Source organism: Xenopus laevis, chromosome 9_10L (genome assembly GCF_017654675.1).
Source record: "Xenopus laevis strain J_2021 chromosome 9_10L, Xenopus_laevis_v10.1, whole genome shotgun sequence".
In the NCBI taxonomy this organism is placed as follows: Eukaryota; Metazoa; Chordata; class Amphibia; order Anura; family Pipidae; genus Xenopus; species Xenopus laevis.
The window spans coordinates 119,906,306-119,930,008 of record NC_054387.1 but is presented as its reverse complement, the minus strand read 5'-3'; the positions used below and the strand labels follow the sequence as shown (position 1 = coordinate 119,930,008).

The 23,703-nt window shown below is 41.7% G+C and overlaps 2 protein-coding genes across 6 annotated transcripts in view; one reads left to right on the top strand and one right to left on the bottom strand.

The window, feature by feature from the left end:
• The window catches only part of LOC121398106 (tektin-4-like), a 109,103-nt gene that overhangs the window by 61,967 nt on the left and 23,433 nt on the right, over positions 1-23,703 (bottom strand). For 2 of the 5 annotated variants that reach the window (XR_005964107.1, XM_041576665.1), the window contains exons 3-5: positions 21,540-21,683; positions 13,611-13,681; positions 5,375-5,518 (exon numbers count right to left, since the gene is read on the bottom strand). Coding sequence is in view for 3 of the 5 variants with exons in the window: in XM_041576665.1 (XP_041432599.1) it covers positions 13,669-13,681; positions 21,540-21,683 (157 nt within the window). In the remaining 2 variants the exon portion in view is untranslated. Of the gene's footprint in view, positions 1-5,374; positions 5,519-13,610; positions 13,682-19,538; positions 19,580-21,539; positions 21,684-23,703 lie in introns of those variants that run through there. The other 3 variants (XM_041576667.1, XR_005964106.1, XM_041576666.1) reach the window with 3 other exon arrangements.
• Positions 8,630-12,245, top strand: LOC121398102 (DNA-dependent metalloprotease SPRTN-like). The gene is made up of 3 exons (XM_041576660.1): positions 8,630-9,854; positions 10,434-10,556; positions 11,584-12,245. The coding sequence occupies exons 1-3, from the start codon at positions 9,738-9,740 to the stop codon at positions 11,785-11,787; spliced, it is 444 nt and encodes a 147-aa protein (XP_041432594.1). The 5' UTR covers positions 8,630-9,737; the 3' UTR covers positions 11,788-12,245.

Genomic DNA, 23,703 nt, shown 5'->3' with positions numbered 1-23,703 from the left:
TGAAAGATCTGCCCTCGTCAATGTCGCCAAACGAGGTGGCCGATATCGGGCTGATCCTAGGGCCCAATAATCGGATCGGAATGGATCTGATACGGGCGATCAAATTTTTATTTATGAAAATTTTCAAAAAAATAAACACTCATAAAATATGACATTACTTGAGTATTCTCTTGAGTATATCTGATGGGATTTTATAACCTGCCCGATCAAGAATTGGCCGACTTTCGATCATGGCCCCACACATGACTCAGTCTGTCGGCAGCTTTTTTCGGCCCATGTATGGGTGCCTTAAAGGGGAAGGAAACCTAGTCGGCGCAAACCCCCCACCCCCCCTCCCGTGTGTTGCCCACCCTCCCTACTCCCCCCTGGCCTACCCGTCCCGCTGGGCAAATGCCCCTAACTTGTTACTTACCCTTCTGCGCAGGTCCAGTCCAGGGAGTTCAACGACGACATCTTCTTCCATGCGATCTTCTTCCTGCTGTAAACGGCGCATGCGCAGTAGGATCATTGCGTGACTTTTGGCGCATGCGCAGTAGATACGTACCGGCGAAATGATCCTACTGCGCATGCGCCAAAACGCCGTTCACAGCAGGAAGAAGATCGCGTGGAAGAAGATGTCGTCGGTGAACTCCCTGGACTGGACCTGCGCAGAAGGGTAAGTAACAAGTTAGGGGCATTTGCCCAGCGGGACGGGTAGGCCAGGGCCAGGGGGGAGGGAGGGTGGGCAACAAACGGGGGGGGGGTGGGGGTTTGAGCTGACTAGGTTTCCTTCCCCTTTAAGTCTGTTTAAAAGAAAAAAAAAGTAAAACATTTGTAGGGAATCCGTGCAAAATCATTGCACTTATCCCTGTAAGGGCAGAGAGCCTGTGTCTGTGTGCTGTAAGCTGTTACCTAGCAACCAGCTATTCAGTGCAGTAGGAAGTGACACAGCAGCTAAGGAGTGGCAGGCAGGAAAAGGAAGTCACAGAGACTGGAAAAAGAAGAAAGCCTGGCATAGAGAGCCGCATGGTGGACAGAGAAGGAAGCAAGAGAGAGCTGCTGGTGGGACCAGAGAGCTGAGAGGCTGCATGTATTAGGTGCCCATTTATTTTATATAAACTGTTATTTAGTTTAACCAATAGTGTGTGTGTTATTACTGTATTCCTAGTGGGGCCAACAGTAGGTCATTCCCGGATCCCACTAGGTGGAGGCACCAGTAAGTACCAGGTACCCAGTCTCTCCCAATACCACTGCGGAGTGGCTCAGGTTTGTCCCGTGTCATCAGGTAAGCGCCACACGTGGAGTGTAACACGGACAACAGGGTGTCGAAAGGGTTACACATTTAAACATCAAACAAACCCAATGGGATTGTCTTGCCGTTAGTAAAGGTAAATTATGGCTTAGTTGGGAGAAAGTGTAAGCAGGGGCAGAACTATAGAAGAACTAAACCCTGGGGCTGCAGGGGACACAAGTGGTACAGGGGAGGCCCAAATAATGGGCAATTGCAACTAAACAGGACAACCTCTGGATATGGTGGGGACCCAACAACGAACTTGCCCTGCGCCACAGAGTAAAACATGTTTTTTTCAAAATGCATCAGGGAATAGTGCTGCTCCAGCAGAATTCTCAACTGAAATCCATTTCTCAAAAGAGCAAACAGATTTTTTTATATTCAATTTTGAAATCTGACATGGGGCTAGACATATTGTTTCCCAGCTGCCTCCAGTCATGTGACTTGTCTCTGATAAACTTCAATAACTTTACTGCTCTACTGCAAGTTTGAGTGATATCACCCCCCCCCCAGCAGCCTAACAACAGAACAATGGGAAGGTAACCAGATAACAGCTCCCTAACACAAGATAACAGCTCCCTGGAACATCTAAGAACAGCACTTAATAGTAAAAGCCAAGTCCCACTGAGACTGAATCAGTTACATTAAGTAGGAGAAATAACAGCCTGCCAGAATGTAATGCCATCCTAAAGTGCAGGCACAAGTCACATGACTGGGGCACATGGCAAACTGACAAAATGTCTAGCCCCATGTCAGATTTCAAAATTGAATATAAATAAAAATCTGTTTGCTCTTTTGAGAAATGGATTTCAGTGCAGAATTCTGCTGGAGCAGCACTATTAATTGATTCATTTTGAAAGAAACATGTTTCCCATGACAGTATCCCTTTAAGAACCAGGTTTAGAACAAAAACAATTTCAGGTTTCGTGATATATTTTTTTTTTAGATTTTAAAGCTGGAAAGAGTCAGAAGAAAAAGGTGAATAAGAAAAAAAGAGAAAAAAAGAGAAAAAAAGAAGGCCATTTGACAAGTTGCTTGGAATAACCCATTCTATATTATATACTAAGGGGCAGATTAATCAAAGGTCGAGGTGAATTTTATAATGAAAAAAAAATTTGAAATTCAAGCTAATTTTTGTGTACTTCTACTAGGGAATAGTCCAAATTCTATTTGAATTTGAAAAAAATTGGAATTACGAAATGTATCATGTACTGTCTCTTTAAAAATTCAACTTTGACCATTCACCATCTAAAACCTGCTATTTTAGCCTGTGGGGGACTTCCTAGAACCTATTTGGAGTCAATTGGTGTACTTTAAAAAATCAAAGTTTTTTTTTTGGGAAACATTTCTAATCGAATTCGAGCAAAATTGCTATTCTTTCGATTCGTATGATTCGAATTTGGCCTAATGTAGACCTAGTCGAAACCGGGAAAACAAAGATATCAGTGCAGCAGAATTGAACAAATGCAAAGCCTAAGGCATTTTGTCCATTTCTGATTTTAAATTCAAACAGTATTTGACTGGGCCTTTGAAGGTCCAACAGGCAACCTTACATCCATGGCTCACTCTGTGCTAAGAGTAGATTTATCAAGGTTCGAGTTGTGTTTCCCATGAAAAAAAACCTTGAATTTTTAGAGTTAAAAAAAAAATAGAATTTTTTGAGATTTATTATACCCCAACCAGGGAAATACCTCGAATCCAAAAATACACCATCTAAAACCTGTGGAGGTCACACAGGAGTCAATGGCAGAGGTCCCCTGAACCAGTTGAAGATGTTACTAGCCTTCAGGATGTTTGAGCTTTGTGTTTTGCCCAAAAACTCAAAAAATGTAAGTGATTCCAGTTTTTTTTTGTCGAACACTTGATCAATTTGAGTTTTTTCTTAAATTAGAAAGCATTCGAGTTGTGAGTTCATTCGAAGTAAAAAAACTCTAAAATTCGACCTTTGATATCTAACCACCTAAATGTATCATGTATCTGCAGTGTTGGACTGGGACACCAGGGACCCACACAAAAACGAGACCCACTCTCTGTACTATTATTCTTAATCTCCTCACTCAACCTCTATTCTCCTAGGGGCAATTTCACTAACCTCCGAAAATTCGCCAGCGTCGGCTCTGCTCACAGCGCAACACTTGGGCAGGCGTAGATTCTCCACGACAACGCTAATTCACTAAAATCCAAAGTTGCGTCCAGGTCATCGAATGCTGGCGAGTTGCGCTAGCATTACTGCGCCAGGCAAAGCGAACATGCGTCAGCGTTGCCTAATTTTCATATGGCAGGAAGTTAAAGTTGAATTGACGTATATGTTGCAGCAAATACATTACACTACACAAGCCTGGGAAACCTAAATAAAATAAAATAGAGTTGTTATATTGCCCTACACATGAGCCAGTGTATAGTTTATGTGCCATATGTTGTAGGCTCTTTTGCAGCCTCTCACCCTGAAAAAAGGAAAAGACACCAGCGTTCTTTGGGAGGGCAAATCTGGCGCAAGAGGTAACGTTCAGTAAAATCCGCATCTTAGTGAATTTGGGTAGTTACGTCCATTTGCCAGAGTGCAACTTCGCCAGGCGTTAGGGAGTGAAGTACCGCTAGAGTCTATCTCCTTCGCTAGTGTTAGTCACTTCGCCCTTCAGTAAATTTGCCCCCTAGTCTCTTTTCTTTACATACTATTATTCTATATTATTATTCTATATAGCCTCATTTTTTACTCATAGAAATAGGGAATGGCCTTAAAATTGGCCAAATGTTTAGCAGCACGAGGGGCCACTGACCCCGGGAGTTGTCCTGGTATCCAGGTTGGGCCAGTCTGACACTGAGTATCTGTATGTCACAATTCTGCCATATAAATAAATTCTCCTTGTGCTACAGGCCTTAGTTTCAAGTACCATGTTGACAAATACATTTAACTTTTAGTATGATGTAGAGAGTGATATTCTGAGACAATTTGCAATTGGTTTTCATTTTTTATTATCTGTGGGTTTTTGTGGAGTTATTTAGCTTTTTATTCAGCGGCTCTCTAGATTGCACTTTCAGTAATCCGGTAGCCAGGGTTCACATTCCCCTAGCAACAAAGCACTGATTTGAATGAGAGACTGCAATAAGAATAGGAGAGGCCTGAATAGAAATATGTAATAAATAGTAGCAATACCAAATCTGTAGCCTTACAGAGCATTTGTTTTTTTAGATGGGGTCAGTGACCCCCCCCCTCCCATTACTGCTGTCCCCTATAGTATACAATATAAAATAGTTAGGCAAAAATGTATAACAGATCAGAACACTACTTCCTGCTTTTCAGCTCTCTAACTCCGAGTTAGTCAGCAAATTTAAAGGGATTGTTCACCTTCAACTTAACTGTTAGTATGATGTAGAGATTGATATTCTGAGACAATTTGCAATTGGTTTGCATTTTTGATTACTTTTGAGTTATTTAGCTTTTTATTCAGCTGCTCTCTGGTTTGCAATTTCAGCAATCTGGTTGCTAGGGTCCTAATTACTTTAGCAACCATGCATTGATTTGAATAAGAGACTGATATATGATTAGGAGAGGGCCTCAACAGAAACAAGAGTAATAAAAAGTAGCAATAACAATAAATGTGTAGTCTTTCAGAGCATTTGTTTTATAGATGGGGTCAGTATTGCCCATTTGAAAGCTGGAAGGCAAAAATTCAAGAACTGTAAACAATAAATAATGAAGACCAACTGAAAAGTTGCTTAGAATTGGCCATTCTATAACATGGGACATAACTGATCAGTGAGTTTGCAATTGATCCTCTGCATTCAGCTCAGATTCAAAAGCAACAGATATGACCCATGTGGTTCCTCCTCAAGTTCTTGCAGTAACGTAACTAGAGGGGGGCAGGCCCTGGCGCGGGACATGCAGCCAGGCCCCCCTCCGTATGCCCGGAACCTCTTGGAATTATGAAGAAGTCCCTGGCCCAATCGCACCCCCTGCTCCGCCAGTAGTTACGCCACTGAGTTTTTGATTGGTTACCAGGGAGTAACCAATCAATGGAAACCAAGAAAATTGAAAAGCAGGAAGTAGTGTTCTGGTTATTATGTTAGACATCCAGTCACTCCAGCCTTCGTCCAGTCACTTACTTGTCTTCGTATTTAGAGGAGTTGAGGTGAAACTGGATGTCACTGCTTTGATTGTTATTTCTTCCACATTTCTCGCCAAACTCATAGGCTTCCACCTTATACGAATAGTTCATCTCCAGTGCTTCATTAGCATCACAATTCTGCCTGCAAGAGAAAGAGGGCATTTGAGAATAATATAATTCCTGCCCTTGTACAAAATAATTTCAAGACTTGCCTAATAGGTATAGGATCCGAATTACGGAAAGGCTGCCTCCCATAGACTCTATTTTATCTAAACCCACATTTTTAAAAATGATTTCCTTTTTCCCTGTAATAATTAAACTTGTATCTTGTACTTGATCCAAATTAAGATATAATTGGGGTTATTTAATGTTTACATGATTTTCTAGTAGACATACTATCCTCAATTTGCATATGCAAATTAGGATTCAGAATCTACCGTATCTTTTACAAAGGATTCAGGGGTTCGGCTAAATCCAAAATAGTGGATTCGGTGCATCCCTAATTTAATTTGGGACCCCAAACTATGTCACAACACCATTCACATAATCTTGAAACTTGGCTTGAATCTCAAGAAATTCAGAATTTTCAGAATCCACCCCAAATGCAAATGGAATTGTTTTCAATAGATGCTCATTACTCGGCCAACTATGATCTTTTCTTTGCTCAAATGTAAACAGTGTTACATAACGAATCGTTACAATTAAAACCCGGGGACAAGGTCAATAAAAGGCACCGACTCATTTAGCTGATCAATATAATTAAGCAGTAATGAAGGAATAAGGTTATTACATGTAAATGTTAGGCAGGCTAATTAAGCAGAAGTTCTGATCTGCTGCCAGTAGACATCTGCCATATTCATATCATTAAAGGGGAACTCCAGCTTCCAAACCAAAATTTGATACAGAGGCCACATAACACAAAAAACCCCTAATATACCCATCACCGTTACCTGTTTCTTCAAAAAGTATGAATAAATGCGATTTTCTATGCTGAAATCCAGCTGTGTAACAGTTCTTCTCTTTCTGCATCATTTAAAATCCTGGCAGGGAAGGAGGGACTAAACACTGATGTTACAAATTGTAACAATTTCTCCACAGCTTACAGACAGCATGCAGAAACTACGTAACCCACAATGCATTGTACTCGGATCTTCCTTTCCTCATTGAAATCACGTGTGCAGGGAATTGTGGGGTTTGGAGGATGCAGGCTGAGGATAGATGGCTAATGAAACAAAGTAACAGTAGTCAGCCAGCTCAGCAAAGTAGTCAGACTGATCAGCAGGAGAGCAGAGGGCTAGGCTTAGGGAACTGTTCCAAATTATTATAAATCATGAAAAATCTGCATATATTTTAATTGATGTATACAGCAACGTTGCTTGAAATTATGTTTACTTTTCAAAAAGGTTATGTTTTTGAGGAGTTCCCCTTTAATGACTCATCAGCAGGGTCGGACTGGGCCAGCGGGACATCAGGAAAAAAACCCAGTGGGCCCCTGCCAGTTCAGACCTGCTCCCCCAGAAAAGAGAGCTGCGGTACATATTCTGCGCATCTTCGGCAAACGGCGCATTTGAGAAGGTAGGCAGGGGGCTGGTGTTCAGGAGGGGGGCCCTGTGACATCGGCCCCAGTAGGCCCGGGCCCCCCAGTACCAGGGGCGATTCTGGCTATAATGCCGCCTGAGGCGGCCTTCTTTCGCCCACCCCTCCCCACGGCACTAACCTTTATAGCGCCAGAGAGGGCAGGGGCGGTCCACGACGCTTAGTGCAGAGAGCGCAATAGCGCTCTCTGCACTAGAAGAGCCGAATTTCCGGTTTGAAAACCGGAAACTCGGCTCTTAGTTACCAGGAGCGGCATTTTTGCCGCCCCTGGCAACCAGGGGGGCGCTGCCGCCTGAGGCGAGTGTCTCAACTAGCCTCATTGGTGGAGCGCCCCTGCCCAGTACGACCCTGCTCGTCAGTAGCCCTATTCTGATTACTAAAGGAACCCCCCTATCTTTCAGTTGTAGCCCTACAACCCAGGAATGGAACAGGAAGAGAATGGGAACAACCACAATACATGCAGACTACAATGGAGTTGCCCTCAAGATGCTCATGTACTGGATCTATTTCTGGAAATAAATAGTTTGCTGTTCTGATGTACTTGACTTGATCGCAATGTAGGCACCTTTGATTTAAATGGTCCATGAAGGACTCATACTTTGACCTCTATCTGCTGAGGTAGGCAACACAAAACTTGGAATTGGGTCTCTATTGTGTTTCATAAGAATTGCTTGGATGAGAGTATCTAAGAGAGTCTAAGTCTTTGCCACTGAAAATAAAAGTGTCGTTGAGCCCATGTGTCACTACTGGAACTGTTAAAGGGGTGTTCACCTTTAAGTTAACTTTTATTATTTTATTAAATATTTTCAATTATTTGCCTTCTTCTTCTGACTCTTTCCAGCTTTCTAATTGGCAGGGTCACTGACCCCCATCTGATAACAAATGCCCTGTAAGGCTACAAATGTATTGTCATTGCTACTTTTTACTACTCATCTTTCTATTCAGGCCTCTCATATTTATATTCCAGTTTCTTATTCAAATCTGTGGATGTTTGCTAGGGTCATTTGGGCCCAAGAAAATTTCAAACTGGACACCTGCTGAATAAAAAGCTAAATAACTCAAAAATCACAAAGAATAAAAAATGAAAACCAAATGCAAGTTGTCTCAGAATATCAGTCTCTACACCAGTAGACCTTTAACTGGTGATCAGTAGATCTCAAGACAATGAAAAAGTTGAGTTTTTTATTTTTAACCGAAAATGTAAATTTTGAATAAAAATAACCTTAAAACTCAAATTTTTCAGCATAAATACAACTGGACCTTAAGTAAATCTTCCCCAAAATATCGATATACAACATTTTTTATATAGTTGTGCAGGTGGTTACAAAAAGTCCAATTCTAGTGTTTGGATTAGAGGAAGATCTATTTCCTACCAATAACATAAGCTCACTGGTAAGATCCTCATGTGCTACCGGTTATAAGAAATCCCAAATAATGTTCTGGATAGCCCCCTCCTACACATCAGTTCATTCATTAATACGCTTGGGAAACCAAGTAAATAACAGAAGACTCAATTAGATGTAACTCTTAATATTGGCAAATCATTTTGTGCCTCATCCCTTACATATACCTATACCAAAAAAGAAAATAAATTGCTTCAAATGCTAGCGTCTGATTGGTCAGGCCCATGAACCTACTGATGGGACAAATATTTCAAATTGAGGGTTGGAAAAAAAAGAATGTTCCAAAACATTTGACTTTAAAAATCGCTAATCATTTGCTAAAAGACAACAAGGTTTTAAAACACACTGCCATTTCCCCAAATCTTTTCATTTAATGCAGGAATTTCTCAAAATGCTAGTGCAATAGCAGAAGTTGCAAAGTAGTGCCACATTTACATACACAGGTATATGTAACACCAAGGTATTTTAAGTCTGGTAATTATTTGCCCATTATAGCTGCATCAATAAATAGCGAATTTGGCCTTTAAAAGTGAAATGTTTCCGTTTAAGAGCGACAGGTTGCTGGAGTGAGCAGTTGTATGACATCACAGTGAGGCACCTCCAGCATGCACAGAATGTCATGTGACTTCACGTGACATCATAATGAGAAAAACCAACTTTATCCAGTTGGTAAAGCAACTGCGTAGAGAGAGCACAAGTTGAGGGAGATGGGTGTATTTTTTTCTTCGCCGAATGGCTCCTCGGAGCAGATTTCGGAAATACATTCTCCTGATATTTGTACGACTCATGAACCTTCTGAAAACTCTTCAATCAATTCTCAGACTCGTGAGAATCCTTCTGTGGCTTGTCCGACTGATGCGGATCTTGGGGTGACTCAACCAGATCTTGAACGTCTGTCTGTTGTCGATCCATATTGGGAGGTGCTGGACCCCAAACCTGATATCCACGCCCTATTCCATGAATATAATAGGAAGTTCTTTCGTGGACAGTTGCCTCCAATTGACCTTAAATGGAGCAACAGGTTAAGCTTGTAAGTCAGAAACGAATGTGCTTTGTTGTTTATAGACCTTGGGGGACAATCTGTATCACGGTCACTACTATACAGCTTCACACCCCAACTTTACTAGCCTGGTAAGATGCACAGGAGGTAGAGATATGTATGTGCAAGAGCTGGAGCGCTGTTAGTTTTCTGTTAAATGCTCATATGCACTCGCTCCATGCATTAGTCTGTCATTATCTGCCTTCTGCAAAGCAAATCTACTAACAAGGGCACAACAAGTACCTACATACTGGCTGTACAGGGCAGGGACTGGAACAAGACAAGTACAGTAACATATAAATAGTGTTTATTCTCAAATCTGCATGATTTTCTTTTTCAGAAATGCTGGATATTTCAAATGTGAGGCTATCAGCAGAAGATGCAGCATTCGACTGAACAAGCCTCTCCTTGATTTACGGTCAAGGAAAGATACAGTGGAAGTAAGTTGTGTCTTTTTGTTGTGTCTTTTTGTAGTAACTGTCAGCAGTCCGTTTCTCTACATGCAGGATTGAATTCTTACAGTTAGCTCTGATCAGTCATTACTCTGTGTTGCTTTAGATCATGTATCTGAGCCAAATTCCAGACATCTCCTGCTACAATAGTCAATAAGAGTTAAAAGGAGATAGGGAACCAATTCTGTCTTTATTTTTGGGTCTCAAAGTGGAATGTCAGATTCAGTCTGGGTCCTATTAAACAGCAGGTTAAGAAACCCTATATTATATGATGGGAATGTTCTCCTGCTGACACAGCAGCCCCATGGCACAAGTCAGTTGATGTTTAAGATCAACGTTTCTCATTCCTTTTCTCCTGACCTGATGCCACAAAATGGTTTAGTAGAGGAGACTCACAATTTAAAATAAAGACAGATGTGAACCGCTCAAATATGTTTCCCTTTCTGTTATTCCCTTATGGAATTAGATATATTTGTGCATGTGAATAGAGTTCCATACAAAGATGTGATGTATTTTCTATACATGACGACAGAACAAGTAATATTGGGGCTGTTTCTCCCCCTACAGACGCTCCTGCATGAAATGATCCACTACTACCAGCGTATCAATGGTACCCGCATCTTAGACCATGGGCCGGAATTTCAGTATCACATGGAGCGTATCAATAGAGAAAGTGGAGCAGATGTTACGGTAAGTGTTTTCAGACATTAAATCATTCCGATAAAATCCAAACAAGTATTTTACATGAGAAATTCTCCATCAGCTGGGAGTAGGATGGTAAAGAAAAATTTCAGTTTAGCATTTTGCTTCTGGACGAAGGTAAAGTGCCCCAAAATTCCTATAAAGCTCTTGTTCTGCTGCTTGTTTATAATAAATAGTTATTGGACTTTACCTTACTGCTGAGTTATATTCAGTTGAATAATCTAGATCAGTACTGCCCACATTAAAGGGGGCCTATATATCAGAGTATATTCAAATTTAAAGGAGTTTAGAAAAAAACAACTCGCATTAATTCGAAATTTGACCCTTGATAAATGTGCCTCTAAATGTTGCAAAATCGTAACGGTTCAGAATCTGCACCTGAATTACTGAGCCGCCAGACTCAAACATCAGAGACAGGGACATTCAACTTTGATTTTGGAAAAACTGTAAAAAATGGAAAGTGATTGAAAGAAAGTCTTTATTTCTGGGGAACAATCTGAAAAAATTTAACTGAAAAAAGTTTCTGAAAGGTGAACAATCCCTTTAAAATGATGACACCATTAGTGATGTGCAGCTCGCCCGATACCCGCGGGTCGGGCAGCTATGACCCGACCTCACACTCTTCTTCGCGGGTGGTCACCGTCAAATGCCGGCTTCCGGGTTCTTCTTTTATAGACGCTGCACCTGCTCGCTCCACCCCTTTTGTGATGCAATCGGCGGGGCGGGTCTATAAAAGGAACCCGGAAGTCGGGCTCGGGCCGGCGTGGGTGGTGGGAGGGCGGGTGTGGGTTGGAGAAATACCGACCCACACATCACTAGACACCATGTACATTAATCAATGGCACCCACAGGCAGGATGAAAGGCAGAAATATTCCTAAAAGGCCACAGAGTCCTCCATATTGTTACATGTAACCACTGGCTCTCCAGCCCTAATCATGTGCGATTGTACGATTATATTCTACCTGCTGAATCCCCAGTTTCAGGTTTCGTAATATTTCTCTTGTTATTTTATAGATCGATCATGATTTCTATGATGAATACGAGTCACTGAAGCGCCACAGTTGGAGATGCAATGGCCCCTGTGCACAAGTAGTGAGACGGGTAATGGACAGGACTCCGTATTCCAAGGGGCACAAGCGCGAATGTGGAGGAGAGTTTATAAAGATCCAAGAGCCTGACGATAGTCCTCCAAACAAGAGAATGAGATTGGACCAATAACGTCACTTTGGGAATATTATAGAGACTTTGTCCTTGGCTAATATGCTGCTAACAACTGTTTTGCCAGAATATAAGGCAGTGGCACAAAAATGGCCCAGTTCTCAGCTGCTGAAAAGAAAAGGCTGATATCCAGATAGGCCTCATGACTGACTATTGCCATGGGCAGTGCATTGTGCCAAAAATGTGCCAAGAAAATGACAATGACAAGCAGCCATAAGATAATTATTGACTAATTTATATGAGGCATGGGCCCAGTGCAAGCAAGAAGAGCAAAACTTGCTGCTGAACTGGCCAGTAGAAGGGATACAAGTTGGATACTGTGACTATTCCAATGGATATAGAAATCACATCAAGAGTCACACAGAGTCTAAACAAGGAACAGACACAACTGAATGGAATAGTATCCCTGATGCCCCTTCTTGCCTACAGCACTTGGCACAGCGTTGAACTATGGAAAATGAAATACTATCCAGACATAACCTGCGAGAAGTTAATGTAGCGGATAGATCAGTGAATTACATTTTCACCATCCTTTAATGTAAAAAATATCTTTCTGTATTTAATTTTACAATATACTTTTTTAACAAACAATCAATGTTCTGCTTTCATTTATCTGGAATGATTGTGACATTAACTAGTGTGGTTTATGCACAAATTATAAGTCCATCATCCTGGGTAAGAGCACTGGGGAGCTTTCAGTCCCCAGTGCTCCTTAGGATGGGGTTGGGCAACAAGTCGCCCCTGAAATTTTGCTGCCCTAGGCCCTGGCCTTTTTGGCGTTGCCACAAATCCAGGCATAAAATTGGTTATTTTACACAGGGACTAAGTTTTACCTGCAACCTACAGTACATGCTGCCTTCAAGGTTACAACTCCCAAACTTAGTTGCCCTTTTATTGGCCACCAGTTGGACAACTGCTGGAAAGGGTTGGAGCTACAACATAGAGCTGGCCACTGCTTCTGTATAAATTATAACAAACAAGGGAAAGTTGTGCTCACCACTCATTTTTAAAACCATTAAACAGGGGGTACAATGAGGCTGTGACCACAAAATTCATTATATGTGTGTGTGTGTGTGTGTGTGTGTGTGTGTGTATATATATATATCTAGTCCTGTAAGTGCACTCTTAACCAAAAAACAGCAACTGCCTGGGCACTGGTCAAAACCATAATACATAAATTAACATACATTTTATTTCAAAATTTCGCCTCCATCACTCGGCCCGTCTTCCTAAAGACGGCACAAGTGATGGAGCCGAAACTTTGAAATAAAATTCAATCCTGATATTTCACTTAAGAAATCCTTGGAGTGCGGTTATTTTTGGTGATATATATATACGTATACTGTATATCCATATCCATACACACACTTACCCTAGTAACCAGGAAGTAACAGAGAGTGGAATTAGAATATTGGGGCCTAAACAAGAGCAAAAGTAACAGTAATTATAAAATTGTACTAGAAATGCACCAAATCGACTATTTTGGATTCAATCAAACACCTGAATCCTTCATGGAAGATATGACCAATAAAGAACCAAATCCTAATTTGCATATGCAAATCAGGAACGTTAAGTGGAAAAGAGAAGGTGTGGCTAAAAAATGTTCTACTTCCTTGTTTTGTGACAAAAAGTCACATGATTTTAAGGATGTGGATGAATCCGAATCCTGCTGAGATAGGCAGAATTCTAGCTGAATACCGAAGTGAATCTGGATTTGGTGCATCCCTAAATTAACACAATAGGGATAATTACGATGAGAGTTGCCCCATGTTAAAATGAAACCTGCTGTAATATACACGTTAAAGTAATAAGTGATATGATACCGTATCTGCTGAGCTGTTTGATCCAACGTCCTTTTCAGAAGTTCTTGAACATTTCAGATCAGGTCCACCTCCTAAATGAGGCAAAAATATTTGGTTATCCTTAAATAAAAGTCTTTCTACCTCCTCCACCCCTCCAAACAATAAGAATCATCTGCTTTCGGGTAACAATCAGAGTAAGCCAATATCTGTTGAATCTGAAAGCCAAGTCTTCATGCAAACAGGACTGGATAATGGGTCAGCCCACACTCACACTTCTACACTTGTATAAACCTTACATGGAATCAGGGGCCCTCCCCAAATTGCCAACCAGGAGAAGGGGTCCTTATTACTTGTCTCACTCACTGTATAAAAGATGTATTTTGGGTTGCCCAGACCATGTGCAGCTTCCTTACAGCCTCTGCAGCTTCCTTACAGACTCTGCCCCCAAAATCTCACCAACCACTCATTTAGGGTCTAAGTTAGAATACAGCGGATCCTATGCAGGAATCAAAGGGGAGAGTTTACCCAAATCAGGTACTTCCAGCCTGGGACCCCTTAGCAAGTGTTGAACTACAACTCATCATGTCATCCTTATACTGAAAATATCTTACAACTTGTACTTAATATACAGTCTTTAGTACTTCTATGTATCCCTCACCCCCCTCCCCAGGGGCCCACCAGATGCTGCCGGACTGGGCAAACAGCTCATTTCCCTTATCCTAAAACAGATGCTGCATCTGGGAGTCTCTCTTCGCTATAACATACCATACAAATAATGAGGCCCCAAGGCCAGAGATACAAGAGACTCCACTCTGTTCCTGCTCCACCTACAGTTACATTAGCACCTGCCACTAATACCATTGCCCATTGCCCAACCACCACTATTGGGTGGAAGTGGTGCAGCGTCCAGTTGCTAAGAGACAGGGAGCCAATTGAGTAAAGGTGTGGGAGGGTCTTCTGGCCAAATGTCACAACCCATCTACAAATGTTTCGCTGCGTCCCACTGAGACTGAGTAAATAACTGCAAAGATCTGAGTAGTTGTGGGAAATCTGGAGAGCGAGTACGATCACGGTTAAATCTGTGCACCCCTCACACTAACGTCTCCTCAGTCCACCACACTTTTTCTTCATGCCGGTTCCCCAATCAGATCCATGTTCCTATTAAGCTCCGCCCTCCCCGTATAAAAACGCTTGTTTTGTCACTAAGTCTAGATGCGGGACAGTATGACGGTGTGTTTGTATGTGAGTGTTGGGATGTAAAACACACCTCAGTGGATACAGGCGGGGGCCGTACGTGGGCCAAAATGGGAACAAAGGGGTTACAGGCAGGGGCCGAGGTTTCCATTACCGGGTACAACGAGGAGCCCCTATAGGAATCTCAGGAATCCATCAGTGTAAAAAAAGCAGGGCCCCAGGAAGTTCATAGCGGCCATTAGTGGGCAGGAGATATATTTAGGGGCTACAAATTCTAAATATACACTGACAACCCTCCATCTGCCATTGTGCTTCAAGTCTCTACACTGGGTGCTGGGAGTTACAAGATGGCTGGGAGTTAGTGAATCCTGGGAGTTACAGGATGGCTGGGAGTTACAGGATTGCTTGGAGTTAGTGGACACTGGAAGATACAGGATGGCTGGGAGTTAGCGGCTGCTGGGAGTTACAGGATGGCTGGGAGTTACAGGATGGCAGGGAGTTAGCGGATGGCTGGGAGTTAGCGGATGGCTGGGAGTTACAGGATGGCTAGGACTAAGGGGATGCTGTGAGTTACACGAAGGTTGGGAGTTAGCGGATGCTGGGAGTTAGTGGATGCTGGAAGTTAGCGGATGCTGGAAGTTACAGGATGGCTGGGAGTTAGTGGATGCTGGGAGTTACAGGGTGGCTGGGAGTTAGTGAATGCTTGGAGTTACAGGATGGATGCTGGAAGTTAGCGGTCACTGGGAGTTACAGGATGGCTGGGAATTAGCAGAGGCCGAGAGTTACAGGACGGCTCGGAGTTACAGGATGGCTGGGAGAAAGTGGATGCTGCGAGTTAGCGGATGCTGCGAGTTACAGGATGGCTGGGAGTTAGTGGATGCTGGGAGTAACAGGATAGCTGGGAGTTAGCAGATGATGGGAGTTACAGGATGGCTGGGAGTTAGTGGACTTGGAACTTACAGAATGGATGGGAGTTACAGGATGGCTGGGAGTTAGCGGATGCTGGGAGTTACAGGATGGCTGGGAGTTACAGGATGGCTGGGAGTTACAGGATGGCTGGTTAGTACAACTACAGTGGGGTTGCTGTAAATTGGAAGTCCCTGATTTAGGAAACCTCCTCGAAGACAAGTGGCCAACATTTCCACTCTCCCCAGGGTCTCTCTCATCCAGCTCTGGCCCTGGGGCCCCACTATTTGCATTCTGTGAGGGTCCCATAATGGCGCTTGACCGTATAACTGCCCAAATGTGTAATAAAGATAAAACACAACAGATACAGCATCCTGATCCTGCCTCTAGGCAGGTATGGGACCTGTTGTCAAAATGCTGAGGACCTGGGGTTTTCCAGATAAGGGATCTTTCTGTCATTTGGATCTCCATACTTTAAGGGGCAGATTTATCAAGGGTTGAAGTGAATATATGAATTTTTAAATTCAAATTTTCAAGGTTTTTTTTTTAGTAGAATTCGGCTAGGCAATAGTTAAAATTTGATTCAAATTTAAAAAAAAAAAAAGATTCTAATTAGATTTTTTAAATTATCATGTGCTGGCCCTTTAAGAATTCGAATTTGACTTTGCCACCTTAAACCTGCCGAATTGTTGTTATAGCCTATGGGGGACGTACTGGGATCAATTTGCAGTTGTTTGCAGCCTTCATGGTTTATTTATTTTTTTAGAGAAAAAAACTCGAATCAAATTCGTTTCGAGTTTGCGGGTTGATCCCATTCACCCGAGTTTGAAAAACTCTCATTTTTTTTGATACATTTCAACTGATCGTTTTTTATTCGAAATTCGAGTTTATGGGAGTTTTTACAAACTCCCATGAACTCTTAGCCTATGGGTGACCTCCTAGAACTTATTTGGAGTCAATTGGTGGGAAAAACATTGAACCAAATTCGATCAAATGCGCTATTCCTTCGATTCGTACGATTAAAATTCGGCCTATTCGATCGAAAACGGACCTATTCGACCAAAAAAAACTTCAACTGAATTTCGGTTGGTCCTTTTGAATTTGAATTTTTTTTCAATTTGAAATTCAACCCTTGATAAATATGCCCCTTAAATTTGACCCTTGATAGATCTGCACTTTAAGGCGCCCATAGATGTAGAGATCCGCTCATCAATGTCGCCAAACGAGGTGGGCGATATCGGGCTGATCCTAGGGCCCAATAATCGGATGAGAATGGATCTGATACGGGCGGTCAAATTTTTATTTATGAAAATTTTCAAAAAAATAAACACTCATAAAATATGACATTACTTGAGTATTTGCCAATGGGATTTTATAACCTGCCAGATCAAGAATTGGCCGACTTTCGATCGTGGAAGCCTGTCAGATGGCCCCACACATGACTCAGTCTGTCGGCAGCTTTTTTCGGCCCGTGTATGGGGGGGCCTTAAGTCTGTTTAAAAGAAAAGAAAAGTAAAACATTTGTAGGGAATCCGTGCAAAATCATTGCACTTATCCCTGTAAGGCTGTTACCTAGCAACCAGCTATTCAGTGCAGTAGGAAGTGACACAGCAGCTAAGGAGTGGCAGGCAGGAAAAGGAAGTCACAGAGACTGGAAAAAGAAGAAAGCCTGGCATAGAGAGCCGCATGGTGGACAGAGAAGGAAGCAAGAGAGCTGCTGGTGGGACCAGAGAGCTGAGAGGCTGCATGTATTAGGTGCCCATTTATTTTATATAAACTGTTATTTAGTTTAACCAATAGTGTGTGTGTTATTACTGTATTCCTAGTGGGGCCAACCGTAGGTCATTCCCGGATCCCACTAGGTGGAGGCACCAGTAAGTACCAGGTACCCAGTCTCTCCCAATACCACTGCGGAGTGGCTCAGGTTTGTCCCGTGTCATCAGGTAAGCGCCACACGTGGAGTGTAACACGGACAACAGGGTGTCGAAAGGGTTACACATTTAAACATCAAACAAACCCAATGGGATTGTCTTGCCGTTAGTAAAGGTAAATTATCGCTTAGTTGGGAGAAAGTGTAAGCAGGGGCAGAACTATAGAAGAACTAAACCCTGGGGCTGCAGGGGACCCAAGTGGTACAGGGGAGGCCCAAATAATGGGCAATTTCAACAAAACAGGACAACCTCTGGATATGGTGGGGACCCAACAACGAACTTGCCCGAACTTCAATAACTTTACTGCTCTACTGCAAGTTTGAGTGATATCAACCCCCCCCAGCAGCCTAACAACAGAACAATGGGAAGGTAACCAAATAGCAGCTCCCTAACACAAGATAACAGCTGCCTGGAACATCTAAGAACAGCACTTAATAGTAAAAGCCAAGTCCCACTGAGACTGATTCAGTTACATTAAGTAGGAGAAATAACAGCCTGCCAGAATGTAATGCCATCCTAAAGTGCAGGCACAAGTCACATAACTGGGGCACATGGCAAACTGACAAAATGTCTAGCCCCATGTCAGATTTCAAAATTGAATATAAATAAAAATCTGTTTGCTCTTTTGAGAAATGGATTTCAGTGCAGAATTCTGCTGGAGCAGCACTATTAATTGATTCATTTTGAAAGAAACATGTTTCCCATGACAGTATTCCTTTAAGAACCAGGTTTAGAACAAAAACAATTTCAGGTTTCGTGATATTTTTTTTTTAGATTTTAAAGCTGGAAAGAGTCAGAAGAAAAAGGTAAATAAGAAAAAAAGAGAAAAAAAGAAGGCCATTTGACAAGTTGCTTGGAATTAACCATTCTATAATATACTAAGGGGCAGATTAATCAAAGGTCGAGGTGAATTTTCTAATGAAAAAAAAATTGAAATTCAAGCTAATTTTTGTGTACTTCTACTAGGGAATAGACCAAATTCTATTTGAATTTGAAAAAAATTGGAATTAAGAAATTTATCATGTACTGTCTCTTTAAAAATTCAACTTCGAACATTCACCATCTAAAACCTGCTATTTTAGCCTGTGGGTGACTTCCTAGAACCTATTTGGAGTCAATTGGTGTACTTTGAAAAATCAAAGTTTTTTTTGGGAAACATTTCTAATCGAATTCGATCAAATTTGCTATTCTTTCGATTCGTATGATTCGAATTTGGCCTAATGTAGACCTAGTCGATCGAAACCGGGAAAACAAAGATATCAGTGCAGCAGAATTGAACAAATGCAAAGCCTAAGGCATTTTGTCCATTTCTTATTTTAAATTCAAACAGTATTTGACTGGGCCCTTGAGGGTCCACCAGGGAACCTGACATTCATGGCTCACTCTGTGCTAAGAGTAGATTTATCAAGGTTCGAGTTGTGTTTCCCATGAAAAAAACCTTGAATTTTTAGAGTTAAAAAAAAATAGAATTTTTGGAGATTTATTATACCCCAACCAGGGAAATACCTCGAATCCAAAAATACACCATCTAAAACCTGTGGAGGTCACACAGGAGTCAATGGTCGAGGTCCCCTGAACCAGTTGAAGATGTTACTAGCCTTTATGATGTTTGAGCTTTGTGTTTTGCCCGAAAACTCAATAAATGTAAGTGATTCCAGTTTTTTTTTCGCCGAACACTTGATCAATTTGAGTTTTTTTGATTTTTTTCTTAAATTATAAAGCATTCGAGTTGTGAGTTCATTCGAAGTTAGAAAACTCTAAAATTCGACCTTTGATATCTAACCACCTAAATGTATCATGTATCTGCAGTGTTGGACTGGGACACCAGGGACCCACACAAAAACGAGACCCACTCTCTGTACTATTATTCTTAATCTCCTCACTCAACCTCTATTCTCTTAGGGGCAAATTCACTAACCTCCGAAAATTCGCCAGCGTCGGCTCTGCTAACAGCGCAACACTTTGGCAGGCGTAGATTCGCCAGGACAACGCTAATTCACTAAAATCCAAAGTTGCGTCCAGGTCGCCAAACGCTGGTGAAGTTGTGCTAGCATTACTGCGCCAAGCAAAGCGAAGATGCGCTATCGTTGCCTAATTTGCATACGGCGGGAAGTTAAAGTACAATCGACGTATATGTTGCAGCAAATACATTACACTACACAAGCCCGTGAAACCTTAATAAAATAAAATAGAGTTGTTATATTGCCCTACACATGAGCCCAGTGTATAGTTTATGTGCCATATGTTGTAGGCTCTTTTGCAGCCTCTCACCCTGAAAAAAGGAAAAGACACCAGCGTTTTTTGGGAGGGCAAATCTGGCGCAAAAGGTAACGTTCAGTAAAATCCGCATCTTAGTGAATTTGGTTAGTTACGTCCATTTACCAGAGTGCAACTTCGCAAGGCGTTAGGGAGTGAAGTACCGCTAGAGTCTATCTCCTTCGCTGGTGTTAGTCACTTCGCCCTTCAGTAAATTTGCCCCCTAGTCTCTTTTCTTTACATACTATTAGTCTATATTATTATTCTATATAGCCTCATTTTTTTCTCATAGAAATAGGGAATGGCCTTAAAATAGGCCAAATGTTTAGCAGCACGAGGGGCCACTGACCCCGGGAGTTGTCCTGGTATCCAGGTTGGGCCAGTCTGACACTGAGTATCTGTATGTCACAATTCTGCCATATAAATAAATTCTCCTTGTGCTACAGGCCTTAGTTTCAAGTACCATGTTGACAAATACATTTAACTTTTAGTATGATGTAGAGAGTGATATTCTGAGACAATTTGCAATTGGTTTTCATTTTTTATTATCTGTTGTTTTTGTGGAGTTATTTAGCTTTTTATTCAGCGGCTCTCTAGATTGCACTTTCAGTAATCCGGTAGCCAGGGTTCAAATACCCCTAGCAACAATGCACTGATTTGAATGAGAGACTGCAATAAGAGAGGCCTGAATAGAAATATGTAATAAATAGTAGCAATACCAAATCTGTAGCCTTACAGAGCATTTGTTTTTTTAGATGGGGTCAGTGACCCCCCCTCCCATTTCTGCTGTTCCCTATAGTATACAATATAAAATAGTTAGGCAAAAATGTATAACAGAACACTACTTCCTGCTTTTCAGCTCTCTAACTCCGAGTTAGTCAGCAAATTTAAAGGGATTGTTCACCTTCAAGTTAACTGTTAGTATGATGTAGAGATTGATATTCTGAGACAATTTGCAATTGGTTTGCATTTTTGATTACTTTTGAGTTATTTAGCTTTTTATTCAGCAGCTCTCTGGTTTGCAATTTCAGCAATCTGGTTGCTAGGGTCCTAATTACTTTAGCAACCATGCATTGATTTGAATAAGAGACTGATATATGATTAGGAGAGGGCCTCAACAGAAACAAGAGTAATAAAAAGTAGCAATAACAATAAATGTGTAGTCTTTCAGAGCATTTGTTTTATAGATGGGGTCAGTAACGCCCATTTGAAAGCTGGAAGGCAAAAAATTCAAGAACTGTAAACAATAAATAATGAAGACCAACTGAAAAGTTGCTTAGAATTGGCCATTCTATAACATGGGACATAACTGATCAGTGAGTTTGCAATTGATCCTCTGCATTCAGCTCAGATTCAAAAGCAACAGATATGACCCATGTGGTTCCTCCTCAAGTTCTTGCAGTAACGTAACTAGAGGGGGGCAGGCCCTGGCACGGGACATGCAGCCAGGCCCCCCTCCGTACGCCCAGAACCGCTTGGAATTATGAAGAAGTCCCTGGCCCAATCGCACCCCCTGCTCCGCCAGTAGTTACGCCACTGAGTTTTTGATTGGTTACCAGGGAGTAACCAATCAATGGAAACCAAGAAAATTGAAAAGCAGGAAGTAGTGTTCTGGTTATTATGTTAGACATCCAGTCACTCCAGCCTTCGTCCAGTCACTTACTTGTCTTCGTATTTAGAGGAGTTGAGGTGAAACTGGATGTCAGTGCTTTGATTGTTATTTCTTCCACATTTGTCGCCAAACTCATAGGCTTCCACCTTATACGAATAGTTCATCTCCAGTGCTTCATTAGCATCACAATTCTGCCTGCAAGAGAAAGAGGGCATTTGAGAATAATATAATTCCTGCCCTTGTACAAAATAATTTCAAGACTTGCCTAATAGGTATAGGATCCGAATTACGGAAAGGCTGCCTCCCATAGACTCTATTTTATCTAAATCCACATTTTTAAAAATGATTTCCTTTTTCCCTGTAATAATTAAACTTGTATCTTGTACTTGATCCAAATTAAGATATAATTGGGGTTATTTAATGTTTACATGATTTTCTAGTAGACATACTACCCTCAATTTGCATATGCAAATTAGGATTCAGAATCTACCGTATCTTTTACAAAGGATTCAGAGGTTCGGCTAAATCCAAAATAGTGGATTCGGTGCCTCCCTGATTTAATTTGGGACCCCAAAATATGTCACAGCACCATTCACATAATCTTGAAACTTGGCTTGAATCTCAAGAAATTCAGAATTTTCAGAATCCACCCCAGATGCAAATGGAATTGTATTTAATAGATGCTCATTACTCGGCCAACTATTATCTTTTCTTTGCTCAGATGTAAACAGTGTTGCATAACGAATCATTACAATTAAAACCCGGGGACAAGGTCAATAAAAGGCACCGACTCATTTAGCTGATCAATATAATTAAGCAGTAATGAAGGAATAAGGTTATTACATGTAAATGTTAGGCAGGCTAATTAAGCAGAAGTTCTGATCTGCTGCCAGTAGACATCTGCCATATTCATATCATTAAAGGGGAACTCCGGCTTCTAAACCAAAATTTGATAGAGGCCACATAACACAGAAAACCCTAATATATCCATCACCGTTACCTGTTTCTTCAAAAAGTATTAATAAATGCCATTTTCTGTGCTGAAATCCAGCTGTGTAACAGTTCTTCTCTTTCTGCATCATTTGAAATCCTGGCAGGGAAGGAGGGACTAAACACTGATGTTACAAATTGTAACAACTTCTCCACAGCTTACAGACAACATGCAGGAACTACATAACCCACAATGCATTGTACTCGGATCTTCCTTTCCTTATTGAAATCACGTGTGCAGGGAATTGTGGGGTTTGGAGGATGCAGGCTGAGGACAGATGGCTGTTGATACAAAGTAACAGTAGTCAGCCAGCTCAGCAAAGTAGTCAGACTGATCAGCAAGAGAGCAGGGAGCTAGGCTTAGGGAACTGTTCCAAATTATTATAAATCATGAAAAATCTGCATGTATTTTAATTGATGTATACTGCAAAGTTGCTTGAAATTATGTTTACTTTTCAAAAAGGTTATGTTTTTGAGGAGTTCCCCTTTAATGACTCATCAGCAGGGTCGGACTGGGCCAGCGGGACACCAGGAAAAAAACCCAGTGGGGCCCCTGCCAGCCCAGACCTGCTCCCACAGAAAAGAGAGCTGCGGTGCATATTCTGCGCATCTTCGGCACACAGCGCATTTGAGAAGGTAGGCAGGGGGCTGGTGTTCAGGAGGGGGCCCGGGACTGCCAGGAGGGGGGCCCTGTGACATCAGCCCCAGTAGGCCCCGGGCCCCCCAGTACGACCCTGCTCGTCAGTAGCCCTATTCTGATAACTAAAGGAACCCCCCTATCCTTCAGTTAAACCCAGGAATGGAACAGGAAGAGAATGGGAACAACCACAATACATGCAGACTACAATGGAGTTGCCCTCAAGATGCTCATGTACTGGATCTGTTTCTGGAAATAAATGGTGTGTTGTTCTGATGTACTTGACTTGATCGCAATGTAGGCACCTTTGCTTTAAATGGTCCATGAAAGACTCATACTTTGACCTCTATATGCTGAGATAGGCAACAAAAAACTTGGAATTAGGTCTCTATTGTGTTTCATGAGAATTGCTTGGATGAGTGCATCTGCGAGTCTAAGTCTTTGCCACTGAAAATAAAAGTGTCGTTGAGCCCATTTGTCACTAATGGAACTGTTAAAGGGGTGTTCACCTTTAAGTTAACTTTTATTTATTATATATTTTCAATTATTTGCCTTCTTCTTCTGACTCTTTCCAGCTTTCTAATTGGC

What these genes read in the sequence shown, in the direction of transcription:
- LOC121398102 (XM_041576660.1), top strand. Translation starts at nt 9,738, where the DNA reads ATGATTTTCTTTTTCAGAAATGCTGGATATTTCAAATGTGAGGCTATC. An exon ending in CAAGGAAAGATACAGTGGAA is followed by an intron (nt 9,855 to 10,433) that starts GTAAGTTGTGTC and finishes CTCCCCCTACAG; the next exon opens with ACGCTCCTGCATGAAATGAT. An exon ending in AAAGTGGAGCAGATGTTACG is followed by an intron (nt 10,557 to 11,583) that starts GTAAGTGTTTTC and finishes GTTATTTTATAG; the next exon opens with ATCGATCATGATTTCTATGA.